This window comes from Apus apus, chromosome 17 (assembly GCF_020740795.1).
Source record: "Apus apus isolate bApuApu2 chromosome 17, bApuApu2.pri.cur, whole genome shotgun sequence".
NCBI classification, from domain to species: domain Eukaryota; kingdom Metazoa; phylum Chordata; class Aves; order Apodiformes; family Apodidae; genus Apus; species Apus apus.
This window is the reverse complement of record NC_067298.1, coordinates 8,300,997-8,328,190: the sequence shown is the minus strand read 5'-3', so window position 1 is coordinate 8,328,190 and position 27,194 is coordinate 8,300,997. Positions and strand designations below refer to the sequence as shown.

Genomic DNA, 27,194 nt, shown 5'->3' with positions numbered 1-27,194 from the left:
GTGCCTTCAAAGTGTCACAACCAGCCTGCAATGTCTGTGTAACAAATAGGAGAACATTTAGTGTTTGCAGAGAGCCTGCTTTTCATTTTATAGCCTAAATAATCTATTGCAAGACAGGGAGTTTGGTTTATGAGATCTATTAAGGTAACCAAGCAACATCTATGTCATCAGTTACAAAAAAGCAGGGTTTTAGAACCAAGCAGAGTGATGCTGGTGCAAGTCTGCCACAGCCCAGGTACTAAAACCAGCCTGTCATTTTCACCAAGCAAAAAGAGTTATCACCCAGATAACTCTTCCTTATTAAGAAAGTTCTTAATTAGTTAAGAGGACAAATTCTGTCCTCCTGCTAGTAGTCATGGAAGGCTCCTTCCATCTTGTGACAGACATCTTTTGCACTGAGGTATAAGAAATTTCTCTATACTTTCTGTATGAACAGTGGAAATCGTTTTGTAAAAGAGCTCCAAGTGGGGTAAAACCAGCATGCTTATCACAACTTTCCTCGATATGCAAGTATTATTCTTAACGCTTCACCACATGGGAAGGTAAAATGGTTTCCCTAACTGATTTCAGGATCACTTGCAGTCTCCTAACACCATTGACATACAGTCCTTACGTGAATGTACAACACTAACTGTACCTTTAATCTTAAGAATTTCCATGTGTGGAGGTGGTTAAAACCAAAACAAAATGAAGGAGAGACAAAGAGATGATTAAAGGAAACTGACACTGTCTTGCTTGAGCTGACACTAATTAATGATACAAATGCAGACCTTTAATGATCTGAAACATGCTATGCCCACTACCCAAAATACAAAGTCACCAAAGTTGTATTGTTTTTGCTTCCCAGCAGCTGTTGAGTCCCTGTTTATTATCTGCAGAAGGTCTCTGAGGACTTGTTCACCTACAAATTTTGAGTGATTTAATTAGATACAAATCAGTATTTTCCACCCGTATGGTCCCAGCCAGCTTGTATGCAATGTCTCCCTTCAACCTAAGCAAATACCAAGGCATGTAAAAGCAACGCCAACCAAGTCCTAAACACCCTCACACCATCTTACAGCTGTGTTAGAAGCAGCTTAAACCAGACTTACGAACAGTCATGAATCTAGGAAGAGTCAATAGGCCAAGCAGAACAACAGCATTTACAATCACCCAATTACACATCACTCCAGAGGCTTCCTCAGCCCACTACCATGAGAAAGAATTAGGGCTTCTCTTACCTGGTAATAGTAATCAACATACTGTGGCTCATAGTGTCGAGGACCAGAGTTTTCAGGAGACAGGACATCTTTTAGTAACTCTTCACAGCCTGGCAAACAGAAATGAGAGCAAATGGTCAGTTTATCTTCCCGGAGATTGCACGGACAATGGAGAGAGAAGCACAGGTTTGCAGCTACTCTGTATGCACAAACCCTTGAAAGGCAGCTCTGGGAGTTCAGCACAGCTCACATTCAGCATGTGGCACTTAAACGAGTGCAATTACATTAATGTTGACTCTCAGCATGGACACACTACACTGCAATGAAACTGAAAGCTGAACACTGCTTGGCTTACATTGGTAAACTATTCTGCAGGATATAAATTCATTCCCAACCAATCCACAACTCTGAAATCAGTCACTGGATTTGCAGGCTTGGCATGAGCCAGAGTCTGCTGCACATTGGAGCAGAGTCAGTGGAGCTGCTCCTTGGTCTAAGTGATAAAAGGGCAATACCTAAATGTTCCTAATTCCCCTTCAAAAAGAGCTCTGTCACAGAGCGTACGGTGTTTGGCAAGCAAATATCCATGCACTGCAACAGGAGAACTTCAGCTTCTGTGTTTGCTTTTGTTAACAAGCACATTAACAGCTGGAAAAATCAATATCTGGGTTTCCTTCAGTCTTTCTGTTATCTGAAAACCTGAGATAAATATAGAAACACTGAAATCACCAAATGCCTCATTCCCCATTAATTACCAGTGACCACACTTGACATGCTGAGCTGCAGGAGGCAGTGATATCAGGCCAGGTTATTTTAGAACATACAGCTTACAGCCTTGGGCCTAAACTGCATGAAACCTTCTCAGTATGTGTTGTACACTATCCTATTTGGAAGCTGCATTATTCTCTTCTGTCACATCACTAAGGCAATGCATTTGGCTGCAACATTACACATTGATACCCACACATGAGGCAGGTGAGCCTGAAGAAACAGAGTAATGTGAGAAAGTGTGAACTGCCTGGGTTTTTACTGTTAGCTAATCTTCTATTTTGTTTTTAAAATAAAGGAATAACATCTACAGGGGTGAAGATATCTTGAGGTTATGGAGGGGAGTCCATTAAAAAGGAAATGAGTACTTAAAGGAACAGGAAAGGTGACCAGATGGAGGAAGCCTCATTTGGGAGATCAGTGTTGTCCCTATCTCCCACACACACGCATATATAAGAGGCAGCACATGGTATGAAGCAATCATTGGCATCTCAGGAGTGTCACACGGACAACAGGCAGTAGGACTTTTTTCCTCTTCCCTCAGCTAAGTGATAAAATACATTTTCCAAATACTCCAAGAGTGAGGCATTATATAGAGGGGACAGTGGAGCACCTCAAATACTATGCATGTGTCTTCTTATTACCAGAATATGTTTTGGATTGCAGCCTGGGAAATGCCAGCGAGCTAAATTAGAGTGTCACAGTCCAGACTGAAAACAATGAAAAATCAAGGTTTACTCTGTCAAATCTCAACACAGAAATATTAAGGCACTGTACAACAATTTGCACAGGAAGCAGTCTAGTAAACACACACAGGCTGCTCTCTGCTACCAGCACCACTCTTGAGAAGAAACATGTTTGTCTAGGCTTCCAGAACTGCCATGATGGGTATTTCAAGCTGGGCAGCAGTATGCCCCTGAGGCTAGAATATGTCCATAAATAACCCATTGCAAAAAAAGAAAGGATTACTTCCTGGGTACTTTGAGGGCCTCCTGCACTCAGATGCCCCATTATTGTTATAACTTCATTTTCCAGGAAATGGTAAAACTGAAAGCCACAATATTTCATTTGGATGCCTACTTGTATCATAAGATATTAATGTGCTTGATGTTCTCTCTCCCTTGATACAGTTGGGAAAATTTCCTCATCTCCATTTTTGGGCAGCACCTGGCAAGGAGACTTAGCTGTACTGCAACTCTAGTGAGGCAGTGGAGGGAGGCAAAGAGCTAAGCCAGGACTGTGCATTTACTGCTGCAGCTCTGCAGAAGGATGCCCTCTATGAGGGAACACTCTGGTAAAGGGCTCTGCATTACATCAGTCACTGTGCAGGGGGACACAGGTCAGGGACAATCTTTAATCTGGAGAAATAACTTAATATCAGATCACAAAATAAGAGTGGCCACAAGCTGCTGGATTTTCTTCTCATGCTAAAGACACCTGATGAGCCAGCAAGAGGCAGCTTCTGTGCACCACTCAGACATATACACACAAATATCAGCTCTTGTTCAGCAAAGCCTTAAGTCACTCTCTAGTCTGATCTTTCAAAATCATCTGAGTTAAAAACTACTTATCCTAATATTAAAAATGCACAAGCAAACTGTTCATAACTGGGTTAAGGAGTAGAATATGAGCTTGGGATTACTTGCACTTTGCAGGGCAATGTGAAATAAAATGGCAAGAGGTCAGAAGACGTCTGCTGCAGAACAAGAACTATAAGTAGCAACAAAACCATTAGGTCATTTATCTTTTCTTTCTGCAAAAACAGCCAACCAAGATTTTTCCTGTCTTGAAAATACCTGGCAAAGGGTAGTAAAGTCTCAAAACACAGTTCTGGCTGTCCAGAGGCAGGATAAATAATCTTTAGTCCTAAGCAAAGACCATGAAAGTGTTTTACAAGTGACTGAAGGGGAAGACATGAACCTGTAACTTTTTCAGTTCACTTAGGATACCAGACATGACTTCTCTTATAAGATAATTTTACAAATTTACCTTCAGTTTAATTTAAAACAATGGTTTTCACACTCTAACAAACAGTCAATTTGCAAAAAGACATTCTCACCACAAATAAACACAACTGTAGCAAAGTTATTTCCTGCAAATGCTCCAAGAAAGAGATTTAACCCATACTGCATTAGGCAATTTTCACAGGCAATTAAGCAATTTTAACACTATAGGAAATCAAATCTGGTTACCTAATTGAATGTAGTTGTTCCAGGCATTTTTCCTAAGAGCAATAAGCTTTTTACTTCATCTGCCCTTGGAACTTTAATGGTGTGTTAGACTCACTTATGGTTTCAGGCTGTATTTAGTAATATTCAGTTGAGTCTTAGAAAACTCTGAAGTACTTTTAAGAGTAACCAACTTCAGCTCATTAAACAGATAGAGCTTATTTTACAACCGGACAGCTCAGCTCTTCACATTTATATGACAATCCTTCTCCCTAGAGCCATCCCAAGTACTGCTCCTATCAGTAAGTTATTCTTAAAAGAATGGATAGATTCATCAAATCATCTCCAGTTATGACGTCCTGTTAAGTTTGAGATATATTGTTAGGAACCTACATGGGTTCATTTGAGGTTTTATACTGTGCTTTACTGAAATTCCTGAGCTGTTGCAGCTATTCTGGTCTTAGCTATTGGGATATATTACAAATAGGGGTGTCTGGCAAATAAACTCCTTTTACATGACTGTAGCATATCTCTCTCCTACTCCAGACTGGAAATTCAGGGCAAAGCTGGCACAATACTCTTCTCAGAATAAGACTGCACTTCGCAGTTAGTTAAAAGAGAATGTCAAAACTCAGCACTGGTTTTGTAAGAAATTGTTTGGAGCATGTGAATGAACCTATAAAAGCATACTAAAAAAGAATATCAATTGAAACAGAAGGCTAGAAATATTCTGCTTTGGAAAACTCTGTTTTGCAAAAAAAAAAACAAACAACAAAACCCAACACATTAAATTTCATGTTACATTGTTTTCACATTCTTTCACAGTCCAGATAACCTGTCACAGTCTGAGCTACCAGAACAGCCAACTTCCCTTTTTGAACATTTTTTAAAGCTTTGGGCAAATCTGTATTCTTGGGATTTTCATCAAAATTCCTAGGAAAAACTTATCTACTTTTAAACTTTTATCTGCTCACATAAAGATTGCTTCTAGAAGCTTTCCAGCCAACTGCAGTAATTAGATGCCTAAAGATGAAGGGAAGCACAGAGATGGATATTAGAAGGCTCATAATGGCCTGAGCTGCTATTTTGAAGATTCAAAGGTTGCTATTGCTGCAGGTGGGGAGGCACATAAATTCACAGCTGTGCCTCTTCCATAGCATTAGTGAATATGAAGGAGCAACTACAACTCTGTATTTTCAATTATCATATCAGAGCATAACTTAAATGTCCTTAAAACTTCTACAAGATTAAGAAAAGACCCTCTTGGTCCAGGAGAAAAACAGGCTGCATGATTTCATCTGAAAAAACAGTGATTCTGATCCATTATTGCAGAGAGACTCTGTGGTAACACAGCTCAGCCTCTCCCATTATGAAAGCCATTACCCTCCCGTTAGCACACAGTGGTCAGTGTTATTTTCATGGTTAAAACAAAGTTTTAACCATGTAAAGTTGGAATATATTTGCCTTTATCTTCTAATTCTGCAATTTGTATTCATGCTGTACCCTCTCATCTCTGTGAGCTGCAACACTAAGGTCAGTAGGGGGAGCTCACCCTTTATTTGTCGGAGCTTGGGGTTTTTTTAGTAGAAAATCAAAGCAGAGGGACTATTGAAAAGACAGCAGAAATCTTAAAATAGAAGGACCAGGTCAGACTTAATTAGAGCCTGCAGAACATACCAAGAGCCTGGTCCTGCAAACACATCTGACTGTGGAACCTCCCAGCCTGCACAGCACATTAGAGAGAACAGTTCCACGCAAGCCTTTTAAGTATCACAAATGGCAGAAAATATTTACTGGATCAGTACAATAAATGCAGTACAGGAAAAACAGCCATTGGCTCCTCTGAGCAAACAGTAATGGATCCCACACTGACTCTGCTGTAATCAATGGGAATTCAGCCTTTGAGTGATGTTCTGGCTGTAAGCAGTGTCACTCCTTAGGCTGTATGGGCTTTGACACAGCTTCTAGGTACTAGGGTACAGGTGCTATTTCATGGCCACTGCTCTCCAAACTGACATAGTTCTTAGAAATAAAGCCATGCAGTGAGCAGACAGAGAGGGCAGCTTCAGCAGGACTAAAATCTTCATATTCTGGCATTCCAATGAAATTGCTGCAAAGCTTTAAATTTGATGGCAAGCCTCTCCCTGGCTCTGGCAGAGCCTCATTGTGTGGGGAAAGCAGCCTAGATAGCAGGGGCTCAGCATGGATGCTGAGGCCAAGTCCTTTAATCCAGAAAGGACTAGCAAAAAGAAGCAAAGCTTTCCATAAATAGAAAGCACCCTGCCTGTCCAGTATTCCATCCCAGAGACACAGTGGGAATGAGCTCCTCCAACACACCTCTCCCCTCTAGCATAGATACCTCCGCTTGAAAAAGTCCTCTCCATCACTTCCAAAAGTCCCTGCTGTTAGTGTGACTCCTCAGTATGTCCTTCCCCACAGTTCCTGCTACTCAGCAGCTGAAAATGATGAATTGTTTTTTCCACCTGATAGTCCCAACAGCTGCTGTGGAGGTACATGACTCATATATCATGAGGTTTATCCAGCTCAGAAGCATTAAGGAGGAGACAAGGCTCAATGTCTGCTTGTAAAGGAACACAACACTTTTCAATTGTACCATGCAAGAGTGAGGAACGCCCTGGTTTGTGGAGGATGGAGGCCAAGCTGCAGATTTTAGATTGAGGGTTTGGAGTTTCTTCTTGCAGGGTGAGTTGCTACCAAACAGTTACAGAGCTGACTCTGAACTCACCGATGTCTTGGATTTTTTCAGGTTCCAACACTTAATTTTTTGCTAAGATCCATACCTGGATCTGAAATGCTCAAATTGACATAATCAGAGGTCAATTCTTTACCACTCAGATTTGAATCTATTATCCTAGATGCTTCCAACCTAATGCTTTAAAAAAATCAAGGCACTGAACCACCAAAAAGCCATCTCTGTGCAGCAAAAAATTTCTTCAGTGTACTACAAAGGCAAACACCTATGAGACAAATTAATTTGAAGTCTCATAAATAAGAAATGCTGCAAGATATTAGGATAGTAAAGCTTGAATTTAAATATTTGGCTTCCAATGCTAAGAATAACACAGCTTCATACTCCATTACTGAAAAAAAACCAAAACCAAACCAAAACACTGGATTTATTTATTGTAGGATATAATTTTTCTCTATTAATCTGATAGCCCCAAGCAATTGCAATAGGCTGAGATGTCAAATAATCATTTTTATCATCCGTTGCTGCCAAGACAAATTGCTTTTGTCTCATAACAAGCCTGCTGCTATGCCTGGGATGTGGCTGCACTGAAAAGGGAGAGGTAACACCATGGTGGAGCTTTTCCATTTTGAACAGTAAGAGTTATTGTTTCTGAACTTCAATATGACCAATTTAATTTTTAAGAAAAGCATGCCTGATAGGTAAAGGTCAATAAAACTTCCATGCTGCGAGATGAGCAATAGAACCAGTTTTGCTAAAGAGATGTGGTGAACATGTGCATAACAATGTCTTATCAGAAATAGATACAACTGCTCCTGAAGTTACACATGCTCGACACTGACACTGTGTAAGTGTTGACAATGCTAACGATGTGCTGAGAGAGTTCTAGGTGATGCTGCAGAATTGGATGATTTCTCTGTATCTGTTTCAATTACACATACTAAAATCCATCAAGCATATGATTTGGACCCTACCAATAGGATGCTCCACATAAGGGCTTTAAACTATTCATAAACTTGGAGTACACGGTATTCCAGAGAGGCGGCTGATTCAGTCACATCTTTTCAGGAATAGACCTTAGGATATGAACACATAAATCAGTTCCCACAAGGTGAGCAAGGATGAAAACTCCCAAGGCATCATCACTCCCCAGTAACTGTCAATACGCATGGGCTGACCCTCCTTCACTGAGAGCACTGCCCACTGTGAACACAGGCACAATTATTACGGAAAATATGTTCTTCTGGGTCACATCTATCCCTTTGTGATCATGTTCTGGGCATCTGTGCACATCTTCAGACCAGATGATTTACAGAGCTTGTGTCTTATTTAACCCAGAATTCAGTTTGCTACTGCACTTCCTGGACAAGGAAAACCTCTAGTATGGACTTCAGTGTCTACACACTAATGTATTAACTCTCCTTCTGGGCTTTCCATTGCCTTGTCTTCAAACACGTCAGTGTCACTTTGGAAGGTGTCTCCATGAACATGGACTGAGAGCAGCTTCTCACTGTAATTTTATGTAATTATACACTGTCCTCATCTGCCATAAACTTTAATTAAAATTGCTCTGGCATTACATTCTTGCATCATTATGGCTTCATAATAATCTCATCATAGCAGACTCTCCAGAGGCTTCTCCTGGAATCACACAGGATCGCTGTGACATTCACTCTGTCCCTGAAGTAAAGCCTCTGGGCTGGGACAGCACTCTGGCACTTCCCTAAGGACATACTGTGTGTCCAGAAAAGGACAGGCTGAATTATTTTCCTATGGGAAGCTGGAAAACCGAGCCGCAGCAGAACAGCAGAATTATCTCTTCACTGTTTGCTTTGCTGCCCTATGGCTAAGCCATAAAGCATCACGTCTGTGTCTTCTGTCAAAGACTGTGTTTCCTTGCAAAGGAGATGCTTTGATTTACCTGGTCTCTATCTTCAGGGCTTGCATGGCCAACCTGCAATTAACCCTTTTCATTCCAATACATGTCCCCAGGTACTATGAAAACATGAATTAACTTTACCTTGCAGGTACCTCATGAAGTGTATAATAGTCTTACATTTCCTAGTAGAGAAACTAAAGCCCAAGGGCTCTCTAACTCCCTTAGGTAAATCAACAGCAGAATCAGATGAGAACCTGGAAGTATCAGACTTTGAAACCTCCTGCTAACCACAAAGCTACTCTTTCTTCTCCTACATTTGTCTTTAAACCATGTCACATTTATTCTGAAAAACTAACAGTAAACTAATACACAAGCACCTGTGGATGCAGGAACTCTTAGCACTGCTCACTATTGATACATGAGATGCACAGAAAGGAAAAATATACTGGCCCTGTTCCCAGAATTGCCTGTCACTACAAATAACCACAGTCAAAAGAGAGGATGTCTTTGATCATCACATTTTCTGCAAAGAGGGAAACATTAATGGAATTGAAGTGGATTATTTTTAAGAAATATGCACATACCTTTGATAGCAAAAACTCCATGACAGAAGTCCTTAAAATTGATTCTTCCCAAATCGTTTGGGTCCAAGTACTTTGCCAGTTTTTCCACCTAAAAGAAAAGATAATAAAATGTGTTGAGCTTGGTGCATCATCTGTTGCTTGGGTGGTCTGTATCTTCCACTGAAGACCCCAAGTGGAAGAATACCTGTAATGTTCACTTGAATCAGCCAACAAGTCATTCTGGAAGGATACATCATGTCTTACAGTTGAGTTATCTGCTGTTGAGTAAGGCACGTGTTCTGACCAAGACTTCTACAGCTGGGACACACTAATACTCTCCTGTGTGGATCTCAAGAACTTAAAAAGGGTGAATTTGTGACCTAATCTCTCATTTTATAATCTCATCCTCATGGTTTAGCCTTTCTGATCACTACTCAAAATAAAATGAGATTACACTGAATTTAAACACAGCCACCAAATTGGCATTTGCCCCAAAGGTCTGGCAGATTTTTCAGCAGGGTTCTGAGGAAGAGGACGAAAAGCAGTTTAGACAGGAGTGTGCTGTTATCTAGAATAAAGGAACAGATAAACAAGTAGCTGAAGAAGAATAAGGACAGAGGCAGAACAGTCCAGGGAGGTAGGGACAGTGCTGGGATACCCCAGCTGGCTGTTCTCTCTGTGATAAATATGCTGCATGCCATTGTGTAAGTCCCCTCATGCCTATTGTATGCAGCAGGTACCCTCACTGAGGCAGGGGCAGCCTCTTGGTGTAAGCAACCTCACAGTCAGCTGCAGCACAACTGTGACCTTGATCTGGGCCCTCCAGACACCCTGGGATATAAACAAGGAGAGTGTTGGAGGCAAGGGCAGCAGGCACGTAGGATGCTGCACAATCCTGGTGACTACTGTGCGAGCTCAGATATGTCAGCCTGAGCAGCAACAAAAGCCCAGCTGGAAAGATATGCTGCAAAAGAATCCAGATGACCCAGTTTCTCAATTTTCTGGTGGGTTTGGTTTTGTGCTTGTTTTTTTTGCTTTTTACGTGCTAGCAAAATCCTAGCAGCTTCTTAAAGCCCTGCAGAGAATGCACTAATATGTGCATATGATGCTTCTGCCTTCAGATGCTCTCTGTGCTTATAAATTCTCTCTGTGCCAATAAATGCCACGAACAGCCAAAGGCCTCATTTAGAACAAGCCAGTCTGGATGAGAAAATGACATTTTTACTTGTATGCAAAACTCTATGTTGGATGAGAAAGGAACAATTTGATCCTTACACCAAGTCCTCTCCCCTCTCCTTTTCTTAGAAATACAAAAAATCAGCTGATGTAGGTAGGACAAATAAGGCACTGAATGATGAGTTCAGAGTCAAAGACAAGTCAGAAATCTTAAAACTTTCTTATTGCAGAAGGCTTCAACCCGTCCAGTCCTGCGGGCTGAGCAGGGGAACCCAGCTGTCAGCTATTCTGCAACTCATGGTCAAATTCCTACATCTGGCATCATCAGTGATTACTGTAGCCACACTAATTTCTAGCAGCAGACATGTTTCTGTTTCTAAAGCACAGCCACTTCATCAGACACTGTAGTGTGCATATAATGCATACAAAACTAGCTGGAAATCCTTACTGAAACCAATTAAGTAAAGACATGCTGAGAAAGGAAAGCTGGGTCACTGTTAACCCTGCCCACCTTCACAAACAATACATGTAACGGAAAAGATGAAATGGTGGCACAAATTCCTTTCTTTCAACTATTTTTGGGTGCATTCAAAACAGCAAAATGAAACAGGCCACTGATGCTGGAAGCAGCAAGATTTTACAGCTGAAAATCTTCCTGACCACTGTAGTAGCTTAAATACATGGCAGATGGGTCAGCTGGTGTAACTCAGCCTGGCTCCAGAGGCTTTGATGGAGACCTCAGTGTGGCCACCAGCTGAGCATCTGTCCCTCACCAATACAGCAACAAAATCTAATCAGACACCAGTCTTCTAGGTTACAAGATCAGCCTGTAACTTGCTTTGACAAACAGCAAGCTCCCCTCATTGCAATGTAAGTAAATACTATTTCAGATGCTTGCAGGGTTGCTTTAGAGAATCTTATTTACTGCAGGTCTCTTGCTAAGAGGCAAGAAATTGTATTTTAGGTTTTAATGTACAGATTCCTGCAGCCAACTGGGTAGCCTCTACACTGTTTAATATTGTGCTAAAACACAGGAGTATCACTGGGTGTTCCCAGTGAATATGGCACATTATGTTTATTTCTCAAAGTTGATCCAATTATTTTAGTCTACCAGTTGCTCAGCCATATACAATTAAATTTTTTCAGTCAAATTAAATAAGATGTTATATGTCTGGGTGTGTGTATTATGGAGGAACAGAATATGTTCACATTCAGGTCTAAGCAATGTCTTAACAGTAACTGAAATTATCACCAGAGCAAAGTGCTTCAGTTTCCAGTTTCCTCTAAATCTAATTTTGCAGGTTTTCCATTAGATTCTATAATACAAATAACTGATGCCAGTGCAAGAGATGAAGAATTTACAGAACAGCCTGATGGAATTTATGCCACTAGTGTTTTCATCTTCAGTCAGCCCTAATCAATGTGGCTCCCGGCACAGCTCAGGGACTACAAGGATTTTGATCAACTGGGACTACCCTTAGGTGGATACTTGCATTGAGTTTGTGCATTAATATACACGCATGTATTATGCATAAATCCCTGTATATTTGCAGAGTTTTGAATCTGTAGTGCACATGCATTTTTACCAGTACCTTTCTGGGATAAGGCAAGAAGCTTTTTCTAGTTAATTCAAGACCGAAAGTATTACTTGAAAGTAAGCTCAGTTTGACGCGGTGGCCAAATAAACTGCCATCACACTACTCCTAAACTTTCTCTGCTGTCTACATTGTCAGCCATCTTTCTGCTTCACTTTGTAGAGAAATAATGTCCTACCCTCCTCCTTCTCAGAAAAAGTTGGCTCTCAGCAATTAATCAGAAATTGTAATGCTTATTTATTGCCTCAGGAATTGTTAAGGGCTTGTCAGCCTGCCAGGCTTTGTGACATTGAAGCCTTTTCTGCAATTAACAACCCCGTGGGCTTACAGCTAGGCTAGTCTGCTAGCAAAGGAGGAAGCAGGACCCCTTCAGCCCCATTAATGGATTGGGCAATGCAGCCTGTTTCTGCACCCATGGAACACACAGACTGCCAGCCCTGGGCACAGTCAGACTCCTGAGTCCTCAAATCTCTAGGCAGTGCTGGGCTCTACTGATCCCACTGCAAGGGACACAGGACTGCAAAACCAACTGCTACAAAAATTCCATGCTGAAATGACCATGTGATTGTTCTGATACCTACAGGCAGCATAGGGAACGTACCATGTGCTCCACAGCTTACCATCATAAGCCACCACAATGAGCTGGTGACAGACACTTTTTATTTGCATTGCTGCACAGAGCAGCTCCCCATCACATGGAACAGCAAAAACAAGGCCTGGATTGCAAACTAGTTCTTCATTGTAGGAAGAGGACAAGGACAGAAAAAAATAAACTGCAGGCTCAATAATCTAGCTGGTTCTTTTAGTAGCTGCAATGGTCTCTCTGATGAACCCTTCAGTAGACATCCAACAGTCTCGAGAAGAGACATAAATCATTTTTGTTTTGGGAAAGAATCAGAGTGAACCAAACCCTCCGCCTGTGTTGTTTAACTTGCTTGGATGAATGGGTGATTATCCTTTCAATGCAAACATTTCTCCATTGTAATAACAAGTCTCCTCAGCCAAAGCATTTGCCTCCCCTCGGTTGGGTTTCCTAGCTGTACTGAGTGCGCTGCAAAGAGATACTTGTCCCCCTGCTGCTAGGAACACTTTTATGAGTCTCTACAATGAAAATAAAGGGACAAGGTTCAGTGTGAAGAAACAATTTTGAAATCAAAACTGACCAAGGCAGAGATGCATATTAATGAGCTGAAATTAGCAGTATAAAGCAGTGGACAATGAAGTGAGGCAGAATATTCTTCTACCAGAGAGCTCCTGGTTCAAAATTGAAGTTCTGGCTGCAACACAGAAGTGAACAACTGAGATGCTGTGGCACACACTTTATAGGCAGGAAGGTTGGCTTAGGTCAGGAACCATGAAAGGCTGGATTCTCAGCTCTAACGCTATGAATAAATTATTTACAACCCAGCTCTATGCAGACTGAACACAGTGAACAGAGTCTCAGCAGAAAATCTGCCATACTGAATTCTACCCAGGAAAGAACTGAGAGCAGTAACTGAGTCAAAGTCTTAACACTTGGAGACCCAGCCTGCTGCAGAACCATCTGCTGACTGTCAGGATCAGTAACTCAGCTGAGCCCAGACACAGGAGGAGAGCAGAGGTGAATCCTGGTGTCAGCAAAGCCAAGGCACAAACCCACAGCCAGCCCAGGGGTTGCTCAAAATTCTACCTGCAAGGGTTTTAAATCCTGGACTATTTCTGTGTGCACAGACACAGTCAGCTGTGCTACCCTTTGCTCATTTCCTTCAACAGGGGTTTCAGATGGTGCCCTGCCACACAACCCTGAAGACTATTTCATGACTTGGTCTTTGTACTGAATTCAAAGTGTCCTAAAATTTATAAGAGAAGGGGGCATTTTTCTTTGAACATCTAGTCATTTTAACTATTACAAGAGGAGTGAAGCAGGCAGAGACCGTGAGTTTGCTGAAATATTATAACCTTTTTGATTTTGGTGACATTTGGGTATGAGGAAAAGATTTGAGTTTGGCAAAGTCACCCAACTCGGCAACTAGGAAGTGTGTTTTCTCAGTGTGTTCAGCCCAAAGTTTCTTGCTGTGCTAGCTAGAGGTACCCCTATCTATGTTGGGGGTAGCTTTGAATTTACTGCAGGAGATAACTTTCCATTTCCCAGCTCTGCTGCAGTGAATCTTTGAAAGATCCCCTCCTATCTCCTACATCCACATGAGAGCAGCAGATATGGGGACAGACCCAGCCTTCACTGCAGAAAGGAAATCCAGAGTGCCTTGCAGAGTCCTCTGTAGCCATACTGCCTGGGGACAAAATTCACATCTAAATCAAAGCACCTGCCATCCTGCCAAGGATGCAAAACAGGATCCTGTGACTAACTCAGATACTGCTTGAAACAGAGCAAGGAGCCAGTCACAGGCATACAGCAAAACTGCAGGGGAGTGAAGTCACTGCAATCTGCTGCTCTAATGAGGCAAAGGGCATGTCTGCTAGCCTTTTCTCAAGCTAATTTCCTTCCCAGCATCAATGAGCATGCCTGCTGTCCCAGGATCCTCAGTACCTCAGAGTATGACCACATGCTCTATGTGATCAGGCATCTGAATGACTGTTCAGGAGAGAGAGGATTTTTGTAGCAGACTGAGTGGAGGAAGAGCAGAAGACAGGTAACTGAAAAACCCCAGAAGAGCTTCATTGACACTGATCTTTTCTTGCAAGTGAGTTCAATACAGGGGCACACCATGCCAAGGAATCCTCTCAGGACTCCTGGCTACTTCTCATACTGATGCTGCCAAAACAGGTATTTTTTTCCAGCAAAGATTTTCTGACTGGAACTGAATCCTACTTCCATTTCCAGGCAAGAAGAAAATCTGGCCTCTATTGACCTCACTTAATTTTCTTCAAAAACTGACCAGCACAGAAGAGGTTTTGTTAACACAAAGAAAAATTGATAGATTTAGATGTAATTGAATTCTGAGGGATTCCACACTTACTCCATCCACTGAGATCTTACAGCAGAATCCAAGTCTGAGCCAGAAGATGGCACTTGAAATAAACAACTTGTCTCAGTGGTTCACCTTCATGCTGCAGGAGTCTGTGAGCATGTCTTACTCTGAAGTGCAAGCAAGAAACACCTGGGAGCTGTGAGAATGGCAAGACAAGCACTTGCAGGAAAGGTCAGACTGTGCTGCAGCAGCGACATTTGGGCCAGATCTCCTGAAGCATTTGTAAGAAATGTCAAAAAAAAGCAAAAGGAGATGAAATATGTAAATGCTGGAGTGTGAAATTAGAGAGGTTCCCATGTAATTTTTACAGGGAGCAGCAGAACTGCACTCACCGTGATTTTAAGACTGGCCTGTTCCACATTTGGGGAAGGAGCATAAGGTTACATCTTTGGGGTATGAAAAGCAGCAGCAGGACTTGTGCCAGCTGAGCAGTGCCAGGTAATGTGGCCACTATGTGTGCTGAAAACCAACCTCAGCTCTTAAACCAGCCTCTCCTTCAGGCCTTCTTAGCATCCATGTGATCCAGAAAGCTGGAGCTCTTCAGTCAGGGTCCTCTCCATTAAGTCACCCTCACTGTTGCACAGGACAGTTTGTTTCATCCCCGGTCCCAATCCTAGGGCCTTGAGTAACAAATGAAGAGGGACTCTCGCTGCTGTGGCTCAGTAATTCCTTCACACTCAAAAAGTGTCACCCTTCTCTCCCTCAGCCCACTTTCCCTTTTCTCTGCAGCTCCTGGTCCTCCACTACTTCACTCCACAGCCATCTGGAACAAGTGGATTAAAAGCTGTGCTGTCACCATTTCAGAACATCACACTACATGACCTGATGCTCTCCCTGAACTTGACCCTAGAGCACACGAAGCACTATGTTCCTTGTCACACGTGGAAGGCCAGCATTTAGGAATCACAAACCCAGCAAACAGCCTGCCCTCACCATTCAGTTCTGGCAGACTATCAATTGTAAATAATTCATAACACTGCAAACAGCACCATGAATTGCCATCAGCTGCTGTCTGATCTCAAAACAAGCAGGAACATACATCATTGCTGGAAACAGTGGCTTTGAATTTACTTTGAATTTTTATTTCAAGCATCGGTCATTGTCCCTTGGTACTCGGTCAGCAGGCTTCGAGTCTGAAAATTTGGCTTGTCTGTAAGTTTTCTGTAAACAGAAACAATTAATTCACTTTCTGCTTTAACTGTACACATCCCAAAGAGACTGTTCACAGCCTCAGAAACTACTTCCCCATATCCTATCTGCAAGCCAGAGACCACCAAAATCCTGATGAATTTTTCCTCTGCTATCTACGCCTTTAGATCAGTGGCCTATACAGACACCATTAGAACAGTACTCCTAATTTATTTTGTCCCTCCTAATGTAATGTAGCAGCTGACAAAGAGCAAACACCAGAATCACAAGACTAACATCTGTCTACACTCCCTCACCATCCATGATCTCATATGTGAGAACATCTCATTTAAAGTTAAACAGAGATTAACTGAACAGGATTCCGTTTCCCTCCTTCCCTCTGATGCTGTGTTGCAAAACAGGACATCTGTCTGGGCCCACCAATCTCACAACAGTCTATGGGGAATCCCACACAGTCTGGAACACTGTGGGAACAGAGAGCAAAGCTAAAAATTTGCCAGAGCCATCTGTTCATTCTACAGTAACTTTGTTGTTGTTGTTGCTCTAGAAGCAAAGGGTTAATGTGTTGAACTGTTTCCCTAAAACCACTGATTCACTCACTTGCTAAAATAAGCAGGGCTGCATTAACACCCTCTCCTCCACTTCTACCAGAACTGAAACCAAGGCTTCCAGTAAAGAAGGCTTTTCAGCAAAGGCTGCAACAAGCTCAAGTGAAGCACTGCCCTTTATCATCTCGTTCATTTGTGTAAGTCAAACATAGCTTACAAAAGTCAGCTCTCAAAAGGTGCAGTAGGCAATTGGTTGTGTGTGTGCAGCATACTTCGCCTTTAAACAACAAGAAGGACCATGTTTGGGTAACGTCAGGCTTACTTACAAGTGATATAGCATGGATTAATTTCAGAGAAAATATTCTTCCCCTCTGCAGCTTGCAGTGTGTGTGATCATTCTTGGCAGAACATAAAGGGAGCTTGCAAAGAATAATGGTTTTCATGGCTTCCAGTTGTGAGACATCAGTCAAATGGGATCTAGTCCAAGAATAATTATCATTTTTTGAAGTAAAACTAGAGAGAGAGGTGGGGCACACAGTGCCAGCTCATCAGGCAACACTTTCTCAGTGCCTTCCTTGCTGACACATCTGCAGCCACATTTTAACTGAGGTGTTATCATACGCAAAGAACAAACAAAATACCAAAGACCAGCAGGAAGAGGCCGGGGAGGGTGGGGAGGACAGAGCGTGTCTGAACCATGACTCGTAGGTAGGTCACAGCACACAGCTCACACATCCCCTAAACCAGTGAAAACCCAGTGCCAAAAGCCAAACAGAAGTTGCAGAAAATTCACCAAACCGGAGCCTAAAACTAGTGTCACTGCTCCAGGCTTGTGCTGAACCACAGGCAATGACTCCAGACTGTGTAGCTTATGCAAGACCAGAACAATCTGCCAGCCATATGATGCCACTCCACTTGTTCATCTCTGATTCACAGGTCAAAAACACGGCTACGTGCAATGACAGACTCCTGAGATACCATGTCACCCAGCTTTGTCAGCAACGTCCTTACAGGTTGGGTTTTTAGCCTCAGAGATACATAGCAAGTGTTACACTTAGTCACCTGTGTGCTTTCATTGTTACTTGCTCTCCTTAATGCATAAAACTAACTAAACAATATGCAACCAAAACACAGGGCTGTATTTCACTCACACCTGCTTTCAAAAACAATTTAGATTCTGGTCTGAGAGCCAGGCAGAGAGCTGGCCAGTGGCCTGCCCAGGGTAGCACAATTTGGGCATCCTCAGCTCTCTCAGCCTGGTCTCCTGATACCAGTTTTGAACCCCAGTGTTAAAGGGGAATGTGCTTGGATTTTAGTGTGCTCACAGATAGAGAGGATGAACTGTAGGTCTTGAGATCTGACTGCAAACACAAACACCTGAGTACCCATTCTGAAATTAAACAGAACGACAGAAATTTCAGGGCAAATTAATGCCTTGACACAAATCCTGGGAGGAACGAGTATTGGATGAATCCAGCACAGGGAGATACATTAGTTAAGATCACTAATATCGGGTAGAAAGGTATGATTATGGAATGAAAGATATCAGAACAGCATGGCTGGGAGAGAACGTCCTTCCCAAAGAAACAGAAGATGAAATGTGCAGTAAGTACCACTCGCTATGGTGGGATAATTACCAAGTCTGAAATGAAGCTGACAGGTCTGAACAGCAGCTGACTCCTCTGACGTCAAGACAAGGGAAGCACAGATAAGCAGGCTGTGACAGCAGTGGCAGAGTCAGGACTGCTAATGCTGAGAGAGGATGGCAGGAACCCCACCAAGAGCAAAGCTATGAGGGGCTGAGAGAAGGAGGGTGTCCTTGCTGCGTCAGCTCACACAGGCAGACAGATCTTGCCCACAGCACTCAGAGTCATCAGTGTTAACCTTTTTAACTCCCCTGTGCCTTGTGGCAACTGCCAGCTCCAGGCATTGCAATAGTCCAGAAATCCCCTCATATCTTGTTCCCCTGTCATGGACAATTCCCCTTTACAGAAATGCATCACTCAAACTGCAAAGAAGGAAATTTTCACTGTATAAAATCACATGTAGAAATCCACGCTGCTCTTTGATCTACACTGGGAAAGACATTGGAAGGAACGATAATTAGCCAGCATTTTTGTGTAGAAAGGGACAGATGAAATACTAAGCCTGTGTGCATAGAAAATGAAAGGTCTTTCCAGCCTTAGAAGCTCTACAGTATTTCTTATACTATACATCCCTATTAGCCTTCACAGTGTGGGCAATATTAGAACTTCTTAATCATTAGAAGGCTGACTGGAAGCAAGATCCAAAACCTAACACAAAGAGAAAGGAAACAAAGGTGCACAGCTACAATGGAATTTTATTTTTGTCTTTTAGCATGTGACCAATTCACCTGCTATCAATTAGTACTGGTATTGTAAGAATCTCAAGGAGGGACTGAGCTCAGTATTCTCTGCTCAATGAACACACTATTGAAAAGATAATATCTGACACAAAGGTAATTTTCTCTGCTGGCAAGTGATTTTACCTTCTCTTCATACCCAGAAAGGAGACGGACTGTAAAGAGTGCTGGGCTCAGGGACTAAGTCGGAACAGCAGATTTTGAAAGAGATTTAGCTAGAGAAAAAACCCTATTTTCCTGAGCAGAAATATGAGCTGGATCGTGGCATCACTGCTTATAGAATCAGGGTATGTGTGTGCATATGTGCCCTTGTCAATGTGCTGTGCATCTGGGTCAGTGTGCACCAGCTGTGCTGTCCCTGTCAACCAGCTTTTACTAGGGATGTAGCTGGTACGTGTCTTGCTGTTAGTGGTTGACTGGCTTCTGAGACCCAACATGATGCAGTGAGATGCATTTGGGTGAGGGCCTTGCAGGATAAATCTATTGTGATTTCTGCATTCTTTCACCTTTTGATTGGAGCTCCTACAAGAGGTCTTTATGATTGTGGCCTGACGTGTGAGGACTCCCCAGAGAGGGGACTAATGAACTGATTCTGCCTAACATGTTCATGGACTAGATGCCTTTTTTGTACATCTTTTCTTAAAATCTCCCTGTGAAGACCCTGAGTCTGGGTACGGAACCTCAGGGCTGCATCTTGGTCAATATATGAGGGGAAATGCCAAAGGAAAAATAAAGTGGTGCTAAGATGCAGTGCTGGTGCCTCAGGAGCAGCAGGGAGGCACTCCTACCCCCACTGCAGCACCTCACCCTGCAGACTGACCTGCAGAACAGCCAGCAGCTGCCATAGCTCTGGTTTGGACAGGATCCATCCACTTTCTGTAACAGGAGGAATAACAATCCTGTGGCTGAGGTGTACAGATATTACAGAGATGGGCATCCTGCCAATGCTGACTCTTGGAGGGACTAGAGACAAACACAGTGTCCTGGACAAATTGCACTGTGTAACCCACCAGCTGGATAGCTCCTGCAAATTCTCTGTGTAACTGAAGTGGGCTGGAGCTGCACAGCCTGCCAAATGTGGCAGTGGTCCTGGAGATGCTTTGGGGTGTTCTGGGAGCAGTTTGGACCAAAGGTGATCTACAACAGGGCAACTGCCATTCAAGTATGGTCTAGGTTAAGTCACAATGAAATGTGGCACTTGATGACAACTCAGCCTTGCTGTTCTTTCTAGGTGTGAATTCCCATTTCTCACAAATAAAGATTGATGCATTTTTTTATTATATGACCAAATGCTAACCGGGTAGGGAAGAGGTATAGAGGTAGTGAGGCAGCCAAAGAGCCATCACATAATTAAAAGCTCCCATCACACCAGACAGTGTTAACAGGGTGAGGGAAGTAGAGAGGAATGAGAAACAGCTCCCTTAGCACCATACTAAACCTGACCTTGAACAAAGCCAGAGCCAAGGGGCTTGATGCAGGAATCACTTGTACTATATTATACAATGAAAGTCATCCTAGAAGAACTTAATGGCCATGAAATCTATAAATCACCAAAATCACAGGGAAATTTAACTCTGAAAAGTGATTTTGCATAACATTTCTAAGCCTTGGCAAACAGCCCCTTAGTTGAGAGATGCTGGAAGGCATCATTATGATATGGGACTTAAACTTGTCTCATATCAGGACTTTAACCTCTCCATATGGATCTTATTTTCCAGTGGCACCATCATTCAGATATGGTCCAGCAGTCAGGACTGCCTGTATTACATGATATAAACCACTTTCATTGGTCCAGAATGAATCTCTTTACAGCCAGGTTTGTCAAAACCTCATTAGGCAGGACCAGTACAAAAGTGAAGTGTTGAGAATTAGAAATGGGCACCTGTTTTGAACCTTCATACTTGCTGGTCTCAGCAGCTGGGTGTTTTTGCCCAGTGCACGCTTTGTTTTGGACTATCATCTTAGACTGTTCCAAACCTGCATACAAGGGGCATCTTTCCACATATATCAGGAAACAGGAGTTCATCACCTCCATTGCTCTGCAGAATTAAATGGGATGAGAAGCCACAGAACACGACACATAATTTCTTGCCTAGAGTTTACAAAATTGTTTTGTTCTTCACTGCAATACGAATCCCTCTTTAAAAGGGGCCATCATAAAATCCTTGAAAACTCCTCTCAAAACACAGCCACCAAACCAGAGCCTGGCCAATAAAACTCTCTGTGCAGAGTTTTTGGTCTCCTGTTGAACCCTCCTCGCCTACAGGGAAGCTCCACATCTCTTTAGAACAGCACCAGCACACCTCTTTCATGTAGTTTGCATCCAGCAATGAGATCAGGGGGGGAGCACCAAGGCTCTGCAGAAAGGAAAATTTTGTCAGTGAAAAAAAAGGGCACCACCTATTTGGCCAGGAGTCAGAGAGCTGTGAGCTGGCAAAGGAGATGATTCCCCTGCTCCAGGGTGTTTTGTATCTTGATGATAAGCTCTTCTGGTTAAATTGCTTTTGGCTCCCATCATGTGTCTCACTGCTCCCTCTTTATTTACACTGCTGCACGGATGAGAATTATGGAAAGCTGCAATAACTGCAATAACTGAATTACTGCTGCACTTGCAGATAACCATGGCAAGGCCTTTTAAGCAAGTGCTGCCCACCTCACCAGTGCCTTCAGTGTTGGCACCAGAGGAAGATGACCAAACCTTCTACGGGTTAAAAGATCCACACTAGGCCTTGACTGCTCTGCTGGGGGACACTATAGCAGACAGGACATATTCCAGGGACAATCATGAGTCCTGGAACACAGCAACACAAGTGTAACTGTGTGTAGGCCAGCTGTGATGCAGGGCCAGAGCTCAAAGAAGTACAGAGGAACCTTTCAGCGGACCCAACTACCTTCTGGTCAGTGTGCAGGACAAGCTAATTAATAGCAAGCCCCTTTCCACCCTTGGTCAACCTTCTCACAAGCAACAGCCCTCAGCAGGAGAAGTGAGACTTCTCAAGAGATTTGATAGAGATCAGCAGCTTTATAGAGATCTGCCAATAGTTTTGCCACGTGAAAGGAAGAAGCAGCAAACTGCAGACTCACCTTTTCAGTGCTGAATTAAAGCCTTGCAGCCCAAAGCCTTAAGAGTGTCTGTGTTCAGGTGCAGACAATAGCCTCTCTCATCCTAGCAGTTAAAACCCAACACAGCACGGTTCATTTTATGCTTGGATACATGACATATTGACAGTAAAGGGAATCTGTGGCAACCACAGCTAGATCCAAGTCACAGGCCAGTGCCTCAGACAGACTAGACAATCTGTCACTCCTTGAATAAATTATCTGCTCAGAGAAGAATATTGCTATTCTCAAAAAAATACACTCTCTTCCTCTTTTACTTTCATGGTCGTTTAAGCTGCAGACACTGATGGCTCATCTGTGGAATGCTGCAAACATGATGGAAACATTTACTGCCCCAGAGACAGGGCAGACACAAAACCACAGCAACACCAGCAACTTCTTTCACAAGAGACTGGAAGCATCACTCAAGTCCACAAAGCCAGGAAGCTGCCCCTAGAGGAAAGATGAGACTCTGAAGCTTTAGAGAAAAGGGATGAGAAATAAATTGGGAAGGGGAGAGGAATTTCTCTCCCTAAAAAGACACAGCAACACAAAGTGCAGTCGGATCTCATCTGCACTCACACTGCCTGTGTCAAGTCAGCAACCATACAGCTGGGTACTCCAAGCTTCTTTAATCTCTGACACTGGAAAAATATCTCCAGAGAATAAGAATTTTCCTGATGTGTTTTTCTCTGTCCCTGCTGAACTTAACAACAAACATACGTCATTTATACAAATAGACTTCTATTTTTTTTTTCCAAGATGCTGCTGTTGTCCTCACTGAAGCAAAACTCTAAAAGTGCACATAAAACATCTAATGGCAAGGCTGGGAAAAATCTGCTCCTTGTCTAAAAGGCCATGGTTTAGCCTGGGTAGGAGCTACTGGCCCTGCTCCAGAGTCAGCGTAACTAGTACAAAGGGAATTCTGCCTGAATAAAGAGCTGCAGACTGAATCCTAGGGAAAGCCAACTCAGACTGCTTGAGTACATTAAAAGAGGTCAAATGTTAAGTAAATACTCAATTAAGGAAGAAGAGAAAGTTATTAGTAAGGCTAATTCTGTGCTGAAATGGTCCGGATGGTGCACACATACACACTCATCCCAGCACCTCCTTCCATACAAAATAAGTCTCAGTTCTTGAAAGAGCAGCTCAGCTTTCAGCAGACCTGGGTAAATTACCAACTCTGCCACAGACTCAGTGTTTTCCTCATGGACAGGTCATTAATTTTGTTGCATGTCCACTCCCCAAGCCCCCAGGACAGTGAAAGTAAGTACATACTGACTGAGATGCTTAGACATTACTGCAATGAATGCAAATGTGAGTACATACGTAGGTCTGCATACATTCACTTCAGGACTTGAGGCAATTACAGCCCTCCAAGAACTCCTAAGAGGTCAAGTAAATGCTTCTCTGTCCCTAGATCTATTCAAATGGGTCCTGTGTGAAGGAGTCTCATTACTGAAAAATAAAATGTTATTCCACTTCAGAAATTGGAACAATACTACAGTGGGCAGGTGGTATGTATCATGGACATAGGGTGAGCAGCAAATGTCAGTGTTACATAAAACCCATTAGAAACACCAAGCCAGGCTGGTTTGCACCTATTTGGCCTTTACTCTCATCTACTGCAACACAGCTCTCACAACTGACATATCGAGGTGGAAAGACTCTAAAAATAGCCAGTGCAGGGAAAGGGAGAGAGGGATGAGGAAGAAAGTGTTTCTTCAGCCTGGCCAACAGCTCACAATGCCCAGGGAATGCTTGGTTCCAGTCCTGCTCTGCTAGGAACCCTGCACTCCTCAATGTCTTGGTGACAGGCCATATACAGAAACTTACCATGGCCTAAATACATATCTAAAACATGCAAGAAGGGATGTTTTTCACTCTGAGGACAGGCCAGAAATTGTCAATAATCACACGAAAGAGAGCTCTGACATAAGACAAAATGCCAGTGAACTGATGTAGGGCATCACCCTGATGCTAAGTAAATTACACATAACTGCTAATTCAGGAACAGGAATCCAGTCCCCAGCCTGTTAGCTAGAGGTCTCTTATATGAGCTGCAAAATTAGATTAAAAAAAAAAGTAAAAAAATCACACTCACATGTTACCCTCTGCTTCCTCAGAACAAACTACTCTGCTGAAGCCAGTGCAAAGTCAAAGTCTTGGGTGCAAGCTTTCCTCCTCTGCTGGACTGTTATCCCAGGGTTCAGATTTGAGTCAGGGGTCCTGTAACAAGTTTATGGCATGCTGGGAGAAATGGTGCTCTTTCCCTTTTCCCATACCCATTCTCATTTAATTACAACATGTTCCAATTCTTGCACAACTGGTGCACAACTACTGCATAAGTGAAAAAGGCTTCCTGTAAAGTCCTAGGAAAAGTGAATAAATCAATATAATTGGTCTATGAAGATTAATGGTCCCAGCACACAGAGCACATTTTGCACTAAGTAGCAAAGCTAAGTTTATACACTACCTGGTAACAATGTGCAAGCAGATGTAACACACAGATTTCATCTATCATTTTCAATTACCTTGTATTTTATCACTGACATTGACTTCAGGTTACTGCTGAGAGATGGGCAGATAGGAGGAGAGCAGATCAGGCACAAGATATCACTAATGCCAGCACAGATGTACTGCATCCCAAACTCTGCCCTTGCAAACTGAGTGTGCCCTGATGTAGCAAAACACAGGGAGAGCAGCCTGGCTAGGTGTGCATATCTCCTCCAGCCACCCACTAGAGTAATAAGACTTGAAACACAACAGCAACGCTCCCAGCACTGTGTGCAATTATATCAGATGCAAGATTTAACAGTTGGGTAGTTAGGATAAGAGCAAGCAACAACAACAAATTTTACTTCCTTCCCTATAATCAAAGGTTTTCTCAGACTTCTTGTGTTATTTTTCCCCTAGTATGTGGATAGGATTTATGCATACTTCAACCCAGGACACAGGCAGACTGTGCAGGGTAAACTGCACTGTGCTTCTTCTGATACCCAGTACATGGATGGTCCACTGAGATACACAGGTCTCTGCAATACTCCATTCACAAGAAAATACAATCAAACACACAGAAGCTGCAAATCATGCAGTCATAAATGCTGGAATTACACCATTTGGTTTAATTTCATCTCACGATGGCATACAATAAAGATAGTTTGGCTTATATGATACAGCAAACACTATTTATCTCTGCTCTTGCAGCTGATGGGATCTGTCATTTCACAGGCTCCTGAAAAGTCCCTGTGAGCTTTGATCACTGGGTGCTCAACAGTGGCTCTCCAGAGTATCACACCATATGGCAGATTAATGCCACATACTTATCCAAAATGTTAGACCAACATCCTCAGGCAGCACCTGAACTGTCCAGTGAAAGCTATGTGCTCTGTATGTGAGCTCACCAATGACGTGGATTTTGCCCTTTACAGCTTTTGCAAATAAGACAGGGAAGCAGAGGCACAGGATATTGCAAATGCATGGTCTGTTCAGGGGAAATAATGAAGCGTAAGAACCCAAGAATGGAATATTCAGAAGGTCAGGTGGCAGCAATAAAACATCACACTTCATATTACTATTGAACAGAACAATTTATCAGATACTCTCAGTAAATTGTAGTTCTGATTCCATTTTCCCACCCCAGAAATAAACTTGTGTCACATACCAATTGCTGAGCAGATAGGTATCTACAGCCAGCTCAGCCCAGTGACAAAACTGCCATACATCAACTAGTTTTGGTCTTCAAAAGGACAAAATTTACACACTAGACAATGTCAAGATAAAGAACTGATTAAATAAAAGACAAAGTCACTGCAAATTCTGCTGAGCATTTTTCACTTCACTTCATAAAGAGAATGGAACAAACTGAGGACCTGCCAAAAGAAGAAAGGAAATATGCCAAAGAAATCACTGCTTAGCACAGAGCAGAGCCAGCAAGTTCAAATTCTGACAGCAGGAAAAAAGGCAGCAGCAAATCCTGTGCTAATAACTTACTAGTAAAGATTTGGAACAAGTGAAAAGACTTTAAGCAGGGGCCACTGAAGCTGAGCACAAACAAGGAGCAGTGACACTAAAACCATGGAACCAACATAAAATGTTTACTCTCAGAAGTGGAAAAAAATGATACACGGCCTTAAAATAGCTGAATATTCCTAAAGCCTGGGACTGCTGCTGCAGTCTGAATACTGAGTGAGCAAGGGCAGACCATAACTGTCTGTCACTGTCCCTTAGCCAGATGTTACTGCTTCTGCTCACCCAGCAGAAGAGCTGATCACACCAGTGCTCCCCACTCTCCATGGCAGTCCAGAGAAGAGTACTCTCATTTTTAAGTCTGCAACTCCATGGACAGCCAGTGAGCTGCCATGTGCACAGAAAACCTCTTTCAGAAGTGATGTTAGTATGGCAGTTCATCAGCCTTTAAGCCCTGGCTCTGGAGTCCAACCTACATGTGTAGTAAGCTATGTCCAGAATTCACAAAAGATGGGAGAAAGCACGTTGAGCATTCAAGAAATGTGTAGATTTGGCACTTCAGAGCATGCTCTAGTAGCCAAGGTTGTTGGGTTAGGGTTTTTTTGTGGGTGTTTTCCAGTGGAGTGTGTGTGGTTGTTTGTAGTTTTTGTTTGTGTTGATGGTTGGACTCAGTGATCTCAGAGGCCATCTCAGATGTTCCCTGGAGTTGCTCCTTTGGCTCTGCTACTTTCATGCATAGTCAGAAAAGCAATGAATGTATGAACGAAGTGAAGCTCTGGACCCACAGCCGGGGCAGAAGTAGACCAGAATGTGACCAAAATTATACTGATTACTGAAGGTTTGCAAAGGATGGCTGACACACACTGCTTTTTCTGCACAGGGCAGTGAGGCTGAAGCCAGCTGCTTAGGGACTTCTGCGTAGCACAGCAGCTCTCAGCTGGGCTGCCATCCACCCCTTTCACTGTCACCTGTGCACAAAAGGAGGAAATTCCTGGTCAGGCAAAGAGCTTCGGCAGTTC

The 27,194-nt window shown here is 42.8% G+C and overlaps 1 protein-coding gene across 5 annotated transcripts in view; it reads right to left on the bottom strand.

The window, feature by feature from the left end:
- RAB11FIP4 (RAB11 family interacting protein 4) overlaps positions 1-27,194 on the bottom strand; it is a 107,075-nt gene that overhangs the window by 65,018 nt on the left and 14,863 nt on the right. For 4 of the 5 annotated variants that reach the window (XM_051634605.1, XM_051634606.1, XM_051634607.1 and 1 more), the window contains exons 2-3: positions 9,309-9,396; positions 1,221-1,309 (exon numbers count right to left, since the gene is read on the bottom strand). In XM_051634605.1, coding sequence (XP_051490565.1) covers positions 1,221-1,309; positions 9,309-9,396 — 177 coding nt within the window. Of the gene's footprint in view, positions 1-1,220; positions 1,310-9,308; positions 9,397-27,194 lie in introns of those variants that run through there. The other variant, XM_051634613.1, reaches the window with a different exon arrangement.